At 52.0% G+C, this 18,627-nt stretch overlaps 1 protein-coding gene across 1 annotated transcript; it reads right to left on the bottom strand.

The window, feature by feature from the left end:
• Positions 1-989: 989 nt before the first annotated feature.
• On the bottom strand, positions 990-17,584 carry YKT6 (YKT6 v-SNARE homolog). Its single transcript, XM_008160628.3, has 7 exons — positions 17,348-17,584; positions 14,529-14,611; positions 13,002-13,102; positions 4,652-4,756; positions 4,334-4,399; positions 3,211-3,312; positions 990-2,554 (listed from the first exon to the last, which is right to left on the bottom strand). Exons 1-7 carry the CDS (start codon positions 17,449-17,451, stop codon positions 2,519-2,521), a joined length of 597 nt encoding a protein of 198 aa, XP_008158850.3. The 5' UTR covers positions 17,452-17,584; the 3' UTR covers positions 990-2,518.
• Between the last annotated feature and the right edge of the window lie 1,043 nt (positions 17,585-18,627).

Below are 18,627 nucleotides of genomic sequence, written 5' to 3'. Positions count from 1 at the left end.
GAGTGCATGGCCGCCCTCGGGTCCAGCTGCAGGCCTTTCCCTTCTCCCTTCCGGACGTGCTCACGGGGAGGCAGTGGCCTCCCTCACCCCCGACCCCAGGCCTTGCTGCTGCCTGTCTCTGCCTGTGCCGCGTGCTTTTCTGGGACAGAAACAGGGCTTCAAAACCACCCTCGACCTCAGTGCCCTCGTGAACCTGAGGCTGAGAATGCAGGGACCCAGGGACCACCTCGGCCACCTCCTCCAGCTTCCCCCCGGGCAGACGTCTCGCCAGGCCCAGGCCAGGCGGCACTTGGCATCAGTGTCGGTGCCGTGGGCTCCCCCGGCAGCACTCGGGGACCTGAGCGGGTGGAGAATGTAGGCCAGAGCCAGAGCGGTGCCGGGCGGTGTCTCCTAGACCCAGGCCTATCAGCTGTAATCAGAGGAGCCTCCCGCCTGGCCCCCCAGTTCCTGCGCCTGAGGTGGACATGGCATCCCAGCGGCCGGCAGGCCTGCGGGCAGGGCGGGCACCACAGCAGAGGGAGGTCAGGAGGCCCTTCCTGTCGCGCCTGCTTTGGGCGGAGCCCCCCCGGCTGCAACAGGAAGGGGCCGGGGCTGCTGTGGGTTTGGACGGCCACGCAGGGTAAGCTGAGCACAGGGTCCCGGGCCAGGACGGACCAGGCTGCCAAGTCTCCACCGACCTCCACGGACCAGCTGCTGAGGCCACGCCCTACACTAGGGCCAGGCTGGCTCCCCAACCCACAAGGATGTCCGAAACCTGCAGGGTCTGGTCTGCTTGCTGCCCCCCCTGGCTCCTGCCAGGTCTGAGATACAGCCTGCGCCTGGGGCTAAGGCAGATGCCACCTCCCTGCCCCCACCCCCAGGCCTGGCCCTGCCCTCCCCCTGCAGAGCAGAGAACAGAGGGTGCACTGCACAGAGGGGGACACACTGAGGAAGGGCCTCACGCCCCCCCCCCCCCCCCCGCCACCCGGCTCAAACAAAGCACAGGACCATTTTGGGAATTTCAAAAGACAACTTTATCCAGATAGGAATCTCTCAAACAACACAAGAAAAGTTAGGCAGCGATTAAAATACACTCTGAGCCGATGACATGAACAGGGAGCACACGGGCACAGGGCCTCCGCCAGCCACCCTCCCTCTTCCCAAATCCACCCACACCCAGGTCCTCCCCATCATCCATGACCTAACTGTCCTAAGTGGAGTCACAGCCAACTCAGAGGCCACGAATAGGATGGGCCTGCACCCTAAGGCAGGGTCCAGGAGAGGTCACACGGACAGACAGCTACCTCAGGGAGGCCAGCAGTGCCGGGGAAAGGCAGCCGGCAGGTGCACCTGTTGGGGCAGGTGCTCAGGAGCCACACCGATCCCATCCTCTGGCCCAAGCGAGGTTTGGGGCTGCGGCACTTCCTGCTGGGTGAGTGGGACCTTCGGGCCGGACAAGACCCAGCACCCGAGGAAGGACCCCCGGTGAGACCACACTGACGCCACCCCAGCAAGGGCGCCTCGTCCACAGGTGGCACGCAGAGCGAGGAGGCAGTGTGGACAGGGCAGCACGACCCAGGCCCTACTGGGCCATCGCCTTGGCTGCTGTGCGGCCTGGTTTCCTGCTGCTGAGGGTCAGGAGGGATGGGGGGCTGGGGGGTCAGGAGGGATGGGGGGCTGGGGGGTCAGGAGGGATGGGGGGCTGGGGGATCACGAGAGATGGGGGGCTGGGGGATCACGAGGGATGGGGCGACTGGGGGGTCAGGAGGGATGGGGGGCTGGGGGGTCAGGAGGGATGGGGGGCTGCCACACTCAGACAAGTGGGGTGCTGGGTCCTTGGTTGGCTGGCACCTGCTCTTGATGCCCAGTAACAGTGGCCACGGGAAGGCCACTTGCTAAGACACGCAGGCCCAGGCGGTTGCCTATACAGTTTTGCTGCCAGAGGCCCATGCCTGGGATCCAGGTTCAAGGCCAAACTGCAGGTCAGACAGGTGCCCCGCCCCCTGCACCACCTCCATGGCGTCAGTGGAAGTCAGTCTCAGCAGAAATGCAAACCGTGGCTCAGAACTTGTGAATCCCACGGGCTGTCTCCTCCTGGCCCTGCTTGCCCCCACCCCCGTGACCCTGGGCGGCTTTCCCAGGAGAACCCAGTGTGCGCTCTGCCACCCCTAGCCCTGTGGATTGAGAACCCCCGCACTGAAGCGTTAACACAGTTGATGTGCAAGTAAAACCCAAAGGCTGCTGAGGACCAAAACAGACAGGTTAGACTAGAGCCCTGGGGCATCTGCAGGAGTCATGGAGTGTTTACGGTTTCATTTGGCCCAAAACACCTCTGAGGACCTCAAATTGTCTTTTCAAAAATTACCAGAAATATGAATTTGAACATTCCCCAGCCCAGGTCCCTCCGCTGCCTCGGCGCTTCCAGGAGCTCCAGTGAACGGTGACCGTGCTCTGGTCTGGCCGTGGCCGAGGCGTCTCCGGAAGCCACGGTTCTGATGGAATGACGGGGACTGCAGCAAGGGGGCCCTGCGGGCGACGGTCACATGACTGCACAGCACGAGTTTTGCTTCCGGGCCTAGAAAGAGACAGAGGAGCAGAAGTGCGGCTAAGAGGCGGCCTGGGCACACAAAGGGAGGGAGCCCTGAGCACTGAGGGGAAAGGACGAGGTGCCCGTCCTTGCCGCCTCCCGGCAGCTGGAAACAGGTCACAACCATGTCCTCCTCGCCCACCCTGCCACCAGGAAGGCGCCCGACACAAAAATGGGCCTGGGCACTGGCTGGCTGAGGACCCCCTCGCCCACTCTCGACCCAACAAGGCTGGCAGCTCTGAAGTTTCTCCAGACAGCAGAGTGGCTCCCCCTTAGGTCCTGGGCCCCTGTGACCTCCTCTCTTGCTTCCTTTTCAGATACCCCAACCCCCACAGGCCAGCTCCCCCCAAGACACAAACGAAAGCAGCAGTGTGTGGAGAACAAGCGAACTCGCCCCACTGCTCAGTGAGATTCTGTGCAGGGAACCTGCGAACAGGCAGCGTCAGAACCTGGGGGCACTGCACCCCACAGCTCGGCCGACAGCAGGCAAGGGTGAGCCTAGGCTCAGAGCCTAAACCGCCTGCGCCCCCTGCAGGGCAGCCTGAAGACGGGGACAGGCCCCGGCTCGCTCACTGCCGCAGCACCCACGCGACAAGGGTGTGCTTCCTGCTCGTGGCAAGAGGCCTAGGACTCCAGGCACTCACTGTTTTGTAGAAGGCTTTAGAGTGAATTCCCAGCACTTCGGACTTGGACACCAGGTCGTCTATCTTCTCGCCTCGCTCTAACAGGGACTCCATGGTGTTGTGCTGCAGGAGGACAGAAGGGAGGCTCTGCCCGTTCACCACGAACGGCCACAGCCCTCACCCAGCCCCTCAGGGGCAAGCACGTCCCCTGAGCCCTCCCCCACACGAGCACCCAGCACATGTCCGACACGGGCATGCCCCAGGACCTGTGACCTTCCTGTGGAACCTAGAAGGGTCTCCTAGCGCAGAGAGCATGTCTCAGTTCTGCACGGCAGAGGCGTGGACAGCCATGCAGGCAGAGGTCGCTAGTGCATCTACATGGACTCCCATTGGACAGGGCCCGTTCGGATTCCCTCGAGGGGCCTGTAAGTTCACAGACCCTCTCCAAGGGGGGAAAGGGCCACAGCCCCACTGCCCACTCACATCCGCCCCCCTCCCTCTCTCCCAGCCCCATGGCCATTGCCAGAGCAGCCGCCAGGCCCACTGGGCCCAATTTCACACGTGTGAAAAGGCACGGAGTGAGGAAGGAGTGGAAAGCTCCCATCTCCACCTGGGCCTCGTCACTCAGATTCCCATCACCAAAGTTAACTGAATTGCCCAACTGGCATGGCTCAGTGGTTGAGTGACGGCCTATGAACTAGGACAGGGGTCCTCAAACTTTTTAAACAGGGGGCCAGTTCACTGTCCCTCAGACAGTTGGAGGGCCGGACTATAGTTTAAAAAAAACTATGAGCAAATTCCTAGGCACACTGCACATATCTTATTTTGAAGTAAAAAAACAAAATGGCAAAAACACCCGCATGTGGCCCGTGGGCCGTAGTTTGAGGACGCCTGAACTAGGAGGTCACGATTCAATTCCTGGTCAGAGCACATGTCCAGGTTGTGGGCTCAATCCCCAGGGTGGGGCGTGCAGGAGGCAACCAATCAATGATTCTCTCTCATCACGGATGTTTGTCTCTCTCTCCCTCTCCCAAACAATAAAAAATATTTTTTTAAAAAGTTAACTGGATTAAGGTACAGATGAAAGTAAGGCAGTGTGGCCCTTTACCCAGGTCCCCGCAGCCCTCATCTCTGACTTCCTTACCAGAATGATCTTGGTCTCATCGAGTTCAGCCTGCACTTTACTCATGGGGTCAGCTTCTCGGGGATTCTAAGGAAAAGCCGAAAATAAAAACAAGGTCAGGACTGGAGTGACCACCTAGAATCAAAGCTCAGAACCCAGCCAGCTGGACACACTCTCACAGGCGACTTGAGCCCACGGCAGCAGCGGCAGCCTGCACGGCGCCCAGGTTCCAGGCCCTCGTGTAGTCCCCGAGACCCCCAGGGACCGACATCAAGGCTGTCGGGAAGTCACTGTGCCCAGCTGTCAGGCTGGGAGGCTCCCGAGGCCCCGGGCCCCTACCTGGTAGGTACTAAGGTAGCCATCCAGGGCTGTGTAGTGGATGGTAGCAGGGGATCCGACCGGCCAGTCGATCCTGTCCACCTGCTTGGAGAAATCGTCCAGCACCTGAAAGACGAAGTTGCTCAGTGACACTCCTGTGCTCGCCGTGCCCACAGCAGCAGGACGTGGCCCCAAGAGGCTCTCTGGCCCCCGGGACCCCGGGAGGGCAGAGGCAGACAGCCAACGGCAAGGGCAAGTCCAAGCGCAATTCCTCCTCCTCAAGTCCTCTGGGCATCCACATCCAGTGTGCCCAGCCCGAGACACACCTCAGCTGGTGAATGACACAAGCATTAGAATTCTGAAGATCAAAAATGGCTGCCGCGGGAAGGCAGGCTGCAAGATAGTGAGAGAATGAAAGGACATGTGGGGAGTGTCTGCCTGTGGGTGAGGGACAGCTATATTCCAAGGGACTGCTGGGGACTGCCGGACCAGGCTCCCCTGACCGGGCAGCCTCCACTGCTGCTGAAATCTCTCCTGGAGCGGCCGGCTCTGCCGCAGAGACCGCGCCATCTTGAAGGGGAGAGTGGCTGTGATTGGAAGCCTAGCCTCACCTTCAACCGGGAAGAAGAGGATACCTCCCGGGACCCTACAACCACAACACCCAGGGACCAGCTGCGAACCCACAAACACCGGGTCTCAAGCAGCGAATACACAGACTCGGACAAGCTCTGCACCTTCTCATGGAAAGGTCCGATTTCGCCCGGAGAAAGGTGAGGTCTGCGATCCAGGCTGAAGGGAGAAACACACAGCGGGATCTAGAGGTTCAGAAGTCTGTGCCCCACAAATTCCGCAGACGGGGCCAGCGTAGTCCGTGAATGTGGAAGGGGGTCCACAGGGCTGCTGACAGAAGGAAACTCTAGAAATCAACCATAGCTGGGCTGGGCACAGAAAGGCAGCCTGAAGCTTTACCCGTAAACCGGCTGCGCTGTGCCAGGGGGGAAAGACGTGCACAGAGATGTGAGCAGAGGTGCGCGCAGTGCCGGGGCGAGAAAGTGAGTTCGAGAACTTACTCTGGCTCTTTTTTCTCTTTAAATCCTTGCTTTTGATTACTAAGTACATAGGATCACCCAATTAAAAACACTCTCAGAGACTGCAGGGGAAAGCTGTTTTTGTGGAACCTGGGGATCAGAGCGGGGAGAAACGATCAGAAAACCAGCTCTGGGGCAGTCCATATCCCTAAACCAGTATTTAGTGCAGCAGTGAACACAAATTCTAAATACTGGCTAGAGAGGACTTATAGCCCCGGATGTCAATACAAACACTGCCACCCAGGGGTTGAATCACAAACTGACTCTTGTGTAAACACAACCACAGGCAGGCTGAGTAACAAAGAAATACAGCCTGCTTGAAAACAAGAGTGTGGCGTACGACACAGAGGAGCTGTGAACGCAGAGAACTTCCATCCTGTCCTGACTACCTGACAGGAAACGGGCGTTCCAAACAGAACAGGAGAGGAAGTGAATGACCTTCACTACTGCACATTTTTATTTTTTATCTTTTACTTAAGAAACTAATTTTTTTTTCTCACTTGATTTTACCTTTTTAATTATTATATTTTTATTTTTAATCGGTATTATTACTATTATTTTACCTCTTAAGTTTCATTTTATTTTCTCTTTATTTTATTTTACTTTATTTTATTTTGTGATTAGTGTTCTACATTCTATTTTCATTTTTCCGTTAGCATCATTTGACTCTATCTCAACTTTACCTTTATGCCATCACTCTCTTCCTTACTTTTTCCCTTTTTTAAAAAAATATATTTTATTGATTTTTTACAGAGAGGAAAGGAGAGGGACAGAGAGCCAGAAACATTGATGAGAGAGAAACATCGACCAGCTGCCTCCCGCACACCCCCTACCGGGGATGTGCCCGCAACCAATGCACACGCCCGTGACCGGAATCGAACCGGGGACCCCCCAGTCCGCAGACCGAAGCTCTATCCACTGAGCCACACCGGTTTCGGCCTTTTTCCCTTTTGTTGTCCTGTTTCTCTTATCATATTTTCCAGCATATAAGACGACTTTTTAACCCAGGAAAATCTTCTATACGCCCAGTCGTCTTATACGCCAGAAAATACGGTATCCTATTCCTGCTTTAGATTTTCCCTATTCCTTCTTTTTACCCTGTTAAAAATTCATCCTACTTATATATCTAATTTCTAATCCCCTGCTCCAAGTCCATACACACTTCTCTCTTCTCTTTCTTCACTATCCAAATTTTTTTCTCTCTTCCCTTTTTTGTTTTTTTTGTTTTTTTAATTTATGTTTTTTGTTTTGTTTTGCCCTTCTTTCTCTCTGTCCTATTGTTGTTGTTAGTTTGATTGTTGATTAGATTGTTTTTTTTTGTTTTTGATTGTTTCTATTTTTCTTGCTTCTGTTTTTCCTTTCCTCGCTTGTTATTAGTTGTTGTTGGTAGTTTGCATTCATATCTGGGTGTTAGTTGTTTGCATTTTTGGGGATTAGTGGTTGTTCTATTGGAGTTTTCTCCCCATATTGTTTCCTCACCCTTTTTTATTCTCTTTCCTTTCTCTCTTACTTTTTTTCCTTTTCTCAATATCATTTTTGCACTCTTTTTTTTTTTTTTATCCCCTAATTCTCTTTTCTCCAGTGGTCACCTTTATTTGGGGTTATTAGTATCGTGAATACATTTGTGTTCAGTGCCTTGTGCATTGTGCCTTGTTGTGTTATATTTTGTGCCTTTAAGTCAACACAGGAGAGAGACAGCTACATAACCAGACACCCAGAGAGGAGAGATCATGGGAAAACAAAGAAACAGCCCGCATACGAAAGGAAAGGAGACATCACCAGAAAAGGAAGTAAACGAAATGGAGGCAAGCAATATGTCAGAGAAAGAATTCAGAGAAATGGTCATGAGGTTGCTGAAAAGGTTGGAAGGCAAATTCAACTATATGTGTAAGATCGAAGAGGAAATGAAGAAGAACCAAGAAGAAATGAAAAATGACATCGCTGCAATAAAGAACTCAATAGGAAGCATCAACAGTAGACTAGAAGAAGCAGAGGACCGCATCAGTGAGCTAGAAGACAAGGTAGAAAAAAATACCCAAGCAAAGCAGCATCTAGGAAAAAAAGCTTAAAAAACAGGAGAGCCTAAGGGAACTTTGGGACAACACGAAATGAAACAACATCTGCATAATAGGGGTGCCAGAAGGAGAGAAAACTGAGCAAGGAACAGAAAACCTGTTTGAAGAAATAATAACAGAAAACTTCCCTGATATAGGGAAGAAAAAACCCACACAAATTCCAGAAGCTCACAGAGTCCCAAACAAAATGAACCCCAAAAGACCGACATCAAGGCACATTATAATTAAATTGGCAAACACCAAAGACAAAGTAAGAATCTTAAAAACAGCCAGAGAGAGATAGAAAGTTACCTACAAAAGATCCCTCATCAGACTAGTGACTGATTTCTCAACAGAAACACATCAGGCCAGAAGGGAATGGAATGAAATATACAAAACCATGCAAAGGAAGGGTCTGAATCCAAGAATACTGTACCCAGCAAGGCTATCAATCAAAATTGAGGGTGAAATCAGGAGCTTCACAGTCAAAAAAGGACTAAGGGAGTTTATTACCACCAAACCAGCAATGCAAGAAATGCTAAAGGGTCTGCTGTGAAAAGAAGAAATAGGAAGCAAAGAAGGAACAGAGGGGTAAAGAATAAAAATGGCGACAAACAAGTACCTATCAATAATAACTTTAAATGTAAATGGATTAAATGCCCCAATCAAAAGACATAGGGTAGCTGATTGGATAAGAAAACATGACCCATATATCTGCTGTCTACAGGAAACCCACCTCAAAAAAAAGGACTCACACAGACTGGTGGTGAAGGGATGGAAAAAGGTATTTCAGGCGAATGGAAATGAAAAAAAAAAAAAAAAAATGTTGGGGTAGCAATACTTATATCTGACAAATTAGATCTCAAAGTGAAGGACATAACAAGAGACAAGGAAGGCCACTTCATAATACTAAAGGGAGCAATCCCACAAGAAGATATAACTCTGGTAAACATATATGCAGCCAGTACAGGAGCACCCAAATACATAAAAAAACTCCTGGAGGATATCAAGGGAGAGATTGACAGCAATACAGTCATAGTAGGGAACTTTAATACCCCACTATCACCACTGGACAAATTCTCTAAACAAAAAATCAGCAAAGAAATATCAATCCTAAATGACACACTAGATCAGATGGATTGACATCTTCAGAACATTTCACCCCAAAGCCACAGAATATACATTCTTCTCAAGTGCACACGGGTCATTTTCAAAGATAGACCATATGTTGGGATACAGGCAAAGTCTCTTCAAATTCAAGAAGATAGAAATCATATCAAGCATCTTCTCAGATCACAGTGGCATAAAAAAAACTAGAAATCAACTACAATAAAAAAAATCAAACACCTGGAGGCTAAATAGCATGCTATTAAACAATGACTGGGTTACCAGAGAGATCAAAGAAGAAATAAAAAGCATCATGGCAACAAACGACAATGAAAACACAACAATCCAAAATCTATGGGACACAGTGAAAGCAGTCTTGAGAGGGAAGTTCATAGCTCTACAGGCCTACCTCAAAAAACAAGAAGCAATGGAAATAAATTATCTAACCCTACAACTCAAAGAGTTAGAAAGAGAGCAACAAGAAAAGCCCAGCATAAGCTGAAGGAAGGAAATAATAAAGATCAGAGCGGAGATAAACGACAGAGACAAAAAACAAAACAAAACAACAATACAAAAGATCAACAAAACCAAGAGCTGGTTCTTTGAAAGGATAAACAAGATTGATGAACCTCTAGCCAGGCTCACCAAGAAGCAAAGAGAGAGGACTCAAATAAACAATATCAGAAATGAAAGAGGTGAAGTAATAACCGATCCCACAAAAATACAAACGATTATGAAAAAATACTATGAACAACTCTATTCCAACAAAATGGACAACCTAGATGAAATGGACATATTCTTAGAAAAATACAAGCTCCCAAAACTCAACCAAGAATAATAAAAAAAACCTGAATAGGCCGATAACTACCAAAGAAATTGAAACAGCGATCAAAACTCTTCCAGCAAACAAAGCCCTGGTCTGGACGGCTTTACAGGAGAGTTCTACCAAGCATTCAAAGAAGAACTAAAACCTATCCTCCTCAGACCACTCCAAAAAATTCAAGAGGAAGGCACACTTCCAAGCTTTTTCTATGAAGCCAGCATCACCCTAATACCAAAACCAGATAAAGACACCACAAAAAAAGAGAACTCTAGGCCAATATCCTTGATGAACATAGGTGCTAAAATCCTCAACAAAATCCTAGCATCTCGGATTCAGCAATACATTAGAAAGATCATACACCATGACCAAGTGGGATTTATTCCAGGGATGCAAGGATGGTACAATATACACAAATCAATAAACGTGATACATCACATAAACAAACTGAGAGACAAAAATCACATAATCATATCAATTGATGCAGAAAAAGCATTTGACAAAATCCAACACCCATTCTTGATAAAAATTCTCAGCAAAGTGGGAATAGAGGGATCATACCTCAACATAATAAAAGCCCTATATGACAAACCTACAGCCAACATCATACTCAATGGGCAAAAACTAAACTCATTTCCCCTAAGAACAGGAACAAGACAAGGATGCCCACTTTCACCACTCCTGTTCAACATAGTACTAGAAGTACTAGCCATAGCAATCAGACAAGAAGAAGAAATAAAAGGCATCCAAATTGGAAAAGAAATAAAACTGTCCTTATTCACAGATGACATCATACTATACATAGAAACCCCCCCCCCCAAAGACTCCATCAAAAAACTAGACCTAAGAAATGAATTTGGCAATGTAGCAGGATACAAAATTAACATCCAGAAATCTATGGCCTTTTTATACACCAATAATGAACTCACAGAAAGAGAAATGAAAAAAATCCCATTTACCATCGCACCAAAAAAATTAAGATACCTAGGAATAAACTTAACTAAGGACGTAAAAAACCTGTACTCGGAAAACTACAGGACATTGAAAAAGAAGATAGAGGAAGACATGAACAAATGGAAGAACATACCATGTTCATGGGCTGGTAGAATCAACATCATTAAAATGTCCATACTACCTAAAGCAATCTATAGATTCAATGCAATACCTATTAAAATACCAATGGCATATTTCAAAGATCTAGAACAAACTCTCCAAAAATTCATCTGGAATAAAAAAAGACCCCGAATAGTCACAGCTATCCTGAGAAAGAAGAACAAAGTTGAAGGGATCACAATACCAGACATCAAGCTATATTACCAAGCCATGGTTCTCAAAACTGCCTGGTACTGGCACAAGAACAGACATATAGACCAATGGAACAGAACAGAGAACCCAGATATCAACCCAAGCCATTATACTCAATTAATATGTGACAAAGGAGGCAAGAGCATACAATGGAATCAAAACAGTCTTTTTAATAAATGGTGCTGGGAAATTTGGTCAGATACATGCAAAAAAATGAAACTAGATCAAAAACTTCTTACACCATAAACAAAAACAAACTCAAAATGGCTAAAGGACTTGAATGTAAGACAGGAAACAATAAAAATCCTACAAGACTCCATAGGCAGCAAAATTGCAGTCATATGTCGTAGCAATATCTTTACAGACACAGATTCTAGGGCAAGAGAGACTAAGGAGAAAATAAACAAATGGGACGACATCAAAATAAAAAGCTTCTGCACAGCAAGGGAAACCATCAACAAAACAAGAAAGCCCACTGCATGGAAGAACATATTTGCCAATGTTATCTCTGATACGGGAACATTTACAGGGAACTCATACAACTTAACAAAAGGAAGATATCCAATCAAAAAATGGGCAAAGGATCTAAATAGACCCTTTTTGAAAGAGGACATACAGAAGGCCAAGAGACATACGAAAACATTCTCAAAGTCACTAATCATCCGAGAGATGCAAATCAAAACAACAATGAGGTACCACCTCACACCTGTCAGAATGGCTATCATCAACAAATCAACAAACCACAAGTGCTGGCAAGGATGCGGAGAAAAGGAACCCTCGTGCACTGCTGGTGGGAATGCAGACTGGTGCAGCCACTGTGGAGAACAGTATGGCGTTTCCTTAAAAAACTAAAAATAGAACTCCCCTTTGACCCAGTAATACCACTTCTAGGAATACATCCTAAGAAAACAGAAACAGCAATCAGAAAGGATATATGCACCCCTATGTTCATAGCAGCACAATTTACCATAGCTAAGATCTGGAAACAGCCTAAATGCCCATCAGCAGATGAGTGGGTTAGAAAACTATGGTACATCTACACAATGGAATACTACGCTGCTATAAAAAAAAAGGCATTCTTACCATTTGCAGCAGCATGAATGGAACTGGAGAGCATTATGTTAAGTGAAATAAGCCAATCAGTGCAAGAAAAATACCAAATGATCTCACTCATTTATGGATAAAAAAGAACATTATAACCTGATGAACAAAAAGACAGATACAGAGGCAGAGAAGCATCGAACAGACTGTCAAATTACAACGGGAAGGCTGGGGAGGGGCGGGGGAGGTAAGAGATCAACCGAAGGACTTGTCTGCATGCATATAAGCATAACCAATGGACACAAGACACTGGGGGGGTGGGGCGAGGGCATGTGCCAGGGGGTAGGGAAGCCGGGGAAAGGTCAATGGGGGGAAAAAGGAGACCTATGTACTACTATTTGTAATACTTTAAACAATAAAAAGAAATTATTAGACTTTTAAACTACAGATTCCATTTTTGCCAGGTTATGAATTTCCAGGAATCAGGGAAAATTATTCCTCTAATTTTCCAACCAATTCTTCAAAACGGAAAGATTTAAGCCACCACCAAATTTCATGTGCTCCTAAGTGTATCAGTCCTCTGGGGACAAGACACGGCAGTGCCTTCAAGGAGTCTGTAATCAGCCCATGTGAAGAAACCGAAGAACACGTGGTGCTGAGTCCACGCCGGGGAAGGGGCGCAGGGGAGGCAGGGCTGGAGTTGGGTGACACAGGCGAGAGCACAGCCACAGCTGACCCAAGGGAGAGAGAAGAGAGGCGGAGACTGTGGGCAGCCTGGGGCACGAGCCTGGGCACAGGGCAGGAATCGGTGCCATGGAGGAGCCTGGGGAGGGCGAGGGGAAAGCTGACCACGGCTGACTGTGGACACACTACTCCACCCCGAGGCCTCGGGCACTGTGGTCACCGGCCCGTCCCACTCGCCCACCCAAGTCCAGTCCAGCCGAGTCCACACTCACCTTCTCCAGCAAGGTGAAAGCCACCCGGGACGGGTACTCGCTGTCAGCAATGACCACTCCCGCAAGACTGTCGTTCCGCACGTAGACGTGGCACAGGTATTCTAAGGAGACACACAGAGGACAGGAGGGCCTCAGACTCTCCACCCCAAGCCGTCAACCCATTTCCTGCTGGGCTCCTGCCTTTGGATCAACGAAGCCGCTCTGCAGACCCGGCTAATGGGTCGCATACAGGACTAGATGCACACGGGACAGGACACACGCAAGACACAGCTCGCGGGAGCATGGCCATCAGCACGGCCCCGAGGCCCAGCGTGCTAAACCAGGGTCTGAGCCACCTTTCCACGCACAGCCTTGAGCTCCGGCCCAGCCTGGCAGTGTCTCGGGGAGACGCAGCCCCCTAAGGCTCTGCTCCGGAATGGAGGAAACCCTGGGCAAGCAACGCAGTCTCACGTTTTTTAAAAAACCTGTAAGAGTGGCCCCAAGTCAGGAAATCAGCTCTCTGGTCCTGTCCGGCCAGCTCCATTCTGGGGAGGGGAGGAAGGGAGCGAGGAGAGGGGTCCACGCAGGCTGGGGTCTCCAGGGAACTGTGAGTGTCCAAGTAGCAATAGGCCAGCCTGGACAGGGCTCTGCCGGACATTCACAACCCACAGAATTAACGCCTGTCACTCGGAAGGACTGCAGCTGACAAGGAAGAACCTTCTTGTCTTTAAGACTCTCAGCCAGGAGACTCAGAACTAAACAAGGAAAACAATTAAAGAGGCGAGGGGAGCCGTGAACCCTGAAATCAGAAACAGGCAGAGATGAGCGACCGCAGCGATGAGAGGGACAGGAGCTCACACCGACACGCTCCAGCCAGCCATCCCCAAGGAAGAGACTCAATATGGGCACAATCACACACCACAGAGAAGTGGGGTCAGGGTCTGAGGACGTGTCCCTGAGTACCACGCTGAGAAGGCCAAGTTCCCCCCGAGGGGATTGAGAATATTCAAATGCCCAGGATCCAACCGCACCACCAGAGGTGAGCACACAGGGTCCCACAGAACACAGCCCCGACACCGCCCGCACCATCACCCGGGACATAGCACCCCATACCCGGGACCCACAGTCCCAGCATCATGCAACAGCCCTTGCTTCTGCCGGAAGTTCGCGCACCCCTCCGGACGTGCCTGCAGACACTCGCCCCCTGTCCACATCTAAGCACACAGGAGGCAGCAGCCCTGGACAGGGCAGGCAGGAAACCCTTTCCGGAGAGGCCCACGTTCGGGAGGAGGCATCGCTACTGCTCCGAGAGACGGGCCCTAATCGGAAGCACGTCCAAGCTCTGGGGCTGACTTTACCCAGGCAGCTAGTCGCCCACGCAGGGCACAGAACTGTGTGCAGAAGGAAGAGGAGGAGGAGGGAAGAGAGGTCAGGGTGGCGGTGGGTCCTGGCAGCCTCGTCTCCTCGAGGTGACCGGGCGTTCTCAGCGCAGGCTGCCTGAGGCATGGCAGCCAGGCCAGCGCACACGCACGGGGAAGGTCCTCTTACCTTGCTCCTTGACGGAAGCTCTGCTGCCTTTGGCCGAGCGCTCCACAATCAGCTGGCTGGTGAAGGTCATGAATTCCTGAACACTAAGAAACAACACACATTACCTATTCCCGTCACCTTGTCCGCAGGAGACATTGCTCCTTGGTTTCCTTCCTTCCCCCCCAATCTCAGACAAATAATAAACTCTCTGAAACGAACAGGTCCAGAGTGTCACAAATCGTCACAGCTATTCAAACCACCTCTGTTCGCTACCCAGCTCACCCCAACAGCCCCATCCAGACTTGTGGGCTGTGGTCAATTTCACAACCTGGTCAGAGCATGATCTGGGACACGGGAGCTAAGCAGAAGCCAGCGCCTGTTCTCCAGGCCCCACTCACTTCCAGGAAGAGGACAAACAGAGCCTGTTCTGGAAAAACACAAGTGGCCAGAACTGCTTGGCAGGTGCACAGCCAGTTATGGCCATGGCATGAGCCCGGGAAGGCATGGAGGACAGCAGCTGGGCCAGGATGTGGAAATGGAAAATGGCTGGGACAAAGGCTTAGAGGGAGGGGGAGCTTGTCGGGGGCCACACACGAGATTTTGGCCAACGACAACGACAGACTGCAGATACAACAGTGGTCCCACAAGAACCTCCAGGAAAGTTCACAGTGAAGGGCTTAGCAGAAGCACTTGCAGGGCTCGACAAGCTCCTTAAAAAGTAGGGAAACAGCCTGGCTGGCGTGGCTCAGTAGCTGAGCATTGACCACCAGGTGGTGATGGGTCAATTCCCGGTCAGGGCACATGCCTGGGTTGCAGGCTTGATCCCCAGTAGGGAGTGTGCAGGAGGTAGCCGATCAATGATTCTCTCTCATCATTGATGTTCTCTCTCTTCTGTCTCTCCCTCTCCACTCTCTCTGAAAATCAATGGAAAACTATCCTCAGCTGAGATTTTTAAAAAAAATTTTTTAAGTTTATAAAGTAAAAATGTTATAGTAAACTAAAGTTAATGTATCATTGAAGAAAAAAAATAATATAAATTGGTGTAGCCTTGGTGTCCAGGGTATAAAGTCCACAGCCGTGTCCAGTCATGTCCTTGGCCTTCACCTTCACTCACTACTCACCCCACCACACCCAGAGCAACGTCCAGTCCCGCGGCTCCACTCCTGGTGAGAGCCCTGCGCAGGGTGCCTTCCCTCTGAGACTGTGTTTTCACTGCATCTTTTCATACCTAGCTCTTTAGGTGCACAAATACCACTGTGACCATCGCCTACAGGACCCAGCACAGTAACAGGCTGTGCCATGCAGCCCAGGTGAGCAGCGGGCTGCACCATCCAGGTGTAAGCGCACCCTGTATGTTCGCACGACAACATCACGTAATGACACACTTCTCAACGTATCCCTGTTGTTAGGTGACACATGACTGCAATCCTCAGATGAAGTCTCCAAATAAGAAATCCTTGTGGTAAGACCACAGACAGTGCTTAGAGCAGGACTGTACTTAGACGAGGCCGAACTGCATTCATCGTGAAAGCCTGCAAACAAGGGCCAGACAAGCTGGGAAACTGCCCTGGCTGGTTTTGCTCAATGGTTAGAGCGTTGGCCTGCAGACCAAAGGGTCTCAGGTTCGATTCCCGGTCAAGGGCACGTACCTCGGCTGCAGGTTCCCCAGCCCTGTCGGGGGCTCGTGTGGGAGGCAACCAATCCATGTTTCTCTCCCTCTCACCCCTCTTCCACTGTCTCTAGAAATCAATGGAATAGTATCCTCGGGTGAGGATTTAAAAAAAAAAAAAGCTGGGGAAACTATTAGAAGGTTTCAGGCTTGGGGTCTGGCCATTGAGAGACGGGAAGGACCAAGTGAGGGGCCTCAGGAGAAAAACAGAGCCCAGATGGCATGTGTGCTGTCGCTGGAAATACCCCTGCAGTTTTGCTGTTGGGCTAACCACCTGAATGGGTGTGGGCACCCCAAGCTCCTGAGGGGTCAGTCCTACCCGGGAACCCGCAGGGAAGAAGAAAAAGCATCGGAGTGAGCCAGGCTGGCACAGACACAGAGAAGCAGCCGCACAGAGACGATACCGCAGACTGACCCCAAAGAAAAACAAGTGTCAGTAAAATAACAGAAACTGTTTTAGATCCTGGGACCCTGCCAGCAAGCCACTCTCATCGAGAACCAACAGCTCCGCGGGAGCGGCAGACACAGAATCCAGCTGGCAGACGGCACCAGGCCCGGCAGGGACCACAGGCAGACTCTGGGGTCCCTCTCCTTCCGTGCCTGGGTCACCCCACCCTCCCACGGGTGGGCTGGGTCTGTCATACTTCCAATACCCACCTTCGTGCAATAAAGCGCCCAGAACCCTTCAGAGCCCACAAACCCCCGCTTCCGTCCAGGTCCTCAGTGGAGAACCCTTTCGTACCAGGGGCCCAACATACGAGGCGCACAGTTTGGGTCCGAGTCCTGGCGGGCCGGTTTCTTGGGTAATTAGAAAGGAGGAGTCCGCCAGCACCTCTCCCCCGAGAGGCTGGGACACACGGGTTCCCAGACGTGGCCGAGTGGGGCCTGGCCGCCCAGGGCCCGGTCCAGAACCACCGAGAGATTTCCGGGCCTCGGCCTACTAGTCCAGACACCCGGACGGGAACCCGGGGGACCTGCATTTTCAAAGGCCCCTTATAATTTTTATTGGGCGGACATTTGAAAAACACTGAGTTCAGGAGTATTTTCTAGAATGGCCTCTATCCCGCCAGAGGCTGACTGCTCAGCACAGTCCGCGGACCAGGGAGAAGGCCACGCCCGGCTCTCCCGGCCCCCCGCCCCGCCGCCGGCCCCCGCCCCGCGGCCCGCCCACCTGGTCCGCTGGAAGAAGCTGAAGGACGACACGTCGTAGGCGGCGCTGAGCAGCACCGCCTTGGGGTCGCCTTTGTACAGGACGCTCAGGCTGAACAGCTTCATGGCGCCGCCGGGGCCGCCCGCCCGACCGACCGGCGAGCAGCGAGCAGCGCGGCCGCCGCCCCTCGAGACCGCCGGCTGCTGACGGGTCCGACGCTGCTTCCTCCTCCCGGCTCGGGGTCCACTTCCGGTTCCGGTCAGGGCCGCCGCCCGAGGCCTGCGGCGTGAGTCCGGCCGGAAACACGCAGGCAAGGGGCGGGGCGTGTGCGCACGCGCGTGAGCCCGGCCCCGCCCCACCCCGCAGGGCTGTCCCGCGTCCTCCCGGGTCTCCCCGAGCCGCCCGAGCCGCCGGGGTTGTCCGTCCCAGGCCGCTCCTCCCCGCGTGGTTGAGATGCCGCTCTGTCCACGGAGGCGCGGAGGCGGCAGTTCCCGCGCGCCCTTGGTGGTCAGCGGCACGCGTAGTCGGACACACGCCCAGCCCAGGGGGTGAGGCGTCGGGGTGGAGGGGACCCAGGAATTCCGTGCAGCTCTCACACCTGCTCTCCGAGTCCGCAGGTCCGGGACTGAGGCTGCGCGGAAGGGGCGTCGACGTCTGCGTGCCGAGTCCCGGGAGTCCGGCTCCGGTGCGCTGGGCTGGCACGCTCCTCTGCACCGAGCGGAGCAGCCCGCCCGCCCGGGACGGGACGCGGGCCTGGCCTCTCGGTTCACCCGCTGGGCAAGGCTTAGGCTACAAGACACTAGCCACGAAGGCAGCTGCAGAGCTCAGGGCCGCTCTGGGCACGGGCTGCCCACTCCCTCTCCTCTGAGGGCCTCTGCTCATTAGGGTGTGACCCTGCCTGGGCAACTGAACAGGTGGCGAAGTCTGGTGACAAGGCCATTGGGCTGTTGCTATGGTGATGGGGATGGAGGCCTTTTGCCTTCAGCCCCTGTTTTCTGCATGGCAGCTCTAATGACCGGCGGACAGCCCTGCGGAGGCCCAGCTCCTGGTTGCCATGGCAGCGCAGGCCTTTTCCGGAGCAGGAGGCCCCCCGCAGGAGAATTCCCCACTGCACACCTGGTCACTGCACACCTGGTCGCAGCAGGAAGTGTTGGGTGGCAGCTGAGCTCCGGGAAGCAGGTTAGGGTGTGAGAGAAACAGTCACCTTCAGCCTAATTACTCAAATGCTGTCCCCAGCACCGAGGGGACAGGAGCTTTTCTGCTGAGTCTGCCTGGAGGCTGCACCGCAGCACAGCTCAGCA

This window comes from Eptesicus fuscus, chromosome 14 (assembly GCF_027574615.1).
Source record: "Eptesicus fuscus isolate TK198812 chromosome 14, DD_ASM_mEF_20220401, whole genome shotgun sequence".
Taxonomy (NCBI): domain Eukaryota; kingdom Metazoa; phylum Chordata; class Mammalia; order Chiroptera; family Vespertilionidae; genus Eptesicus; species Eptesicus fuscus.
This window is presented reverse-complemented; position numbering and strand designations above follow the sequence as displayed.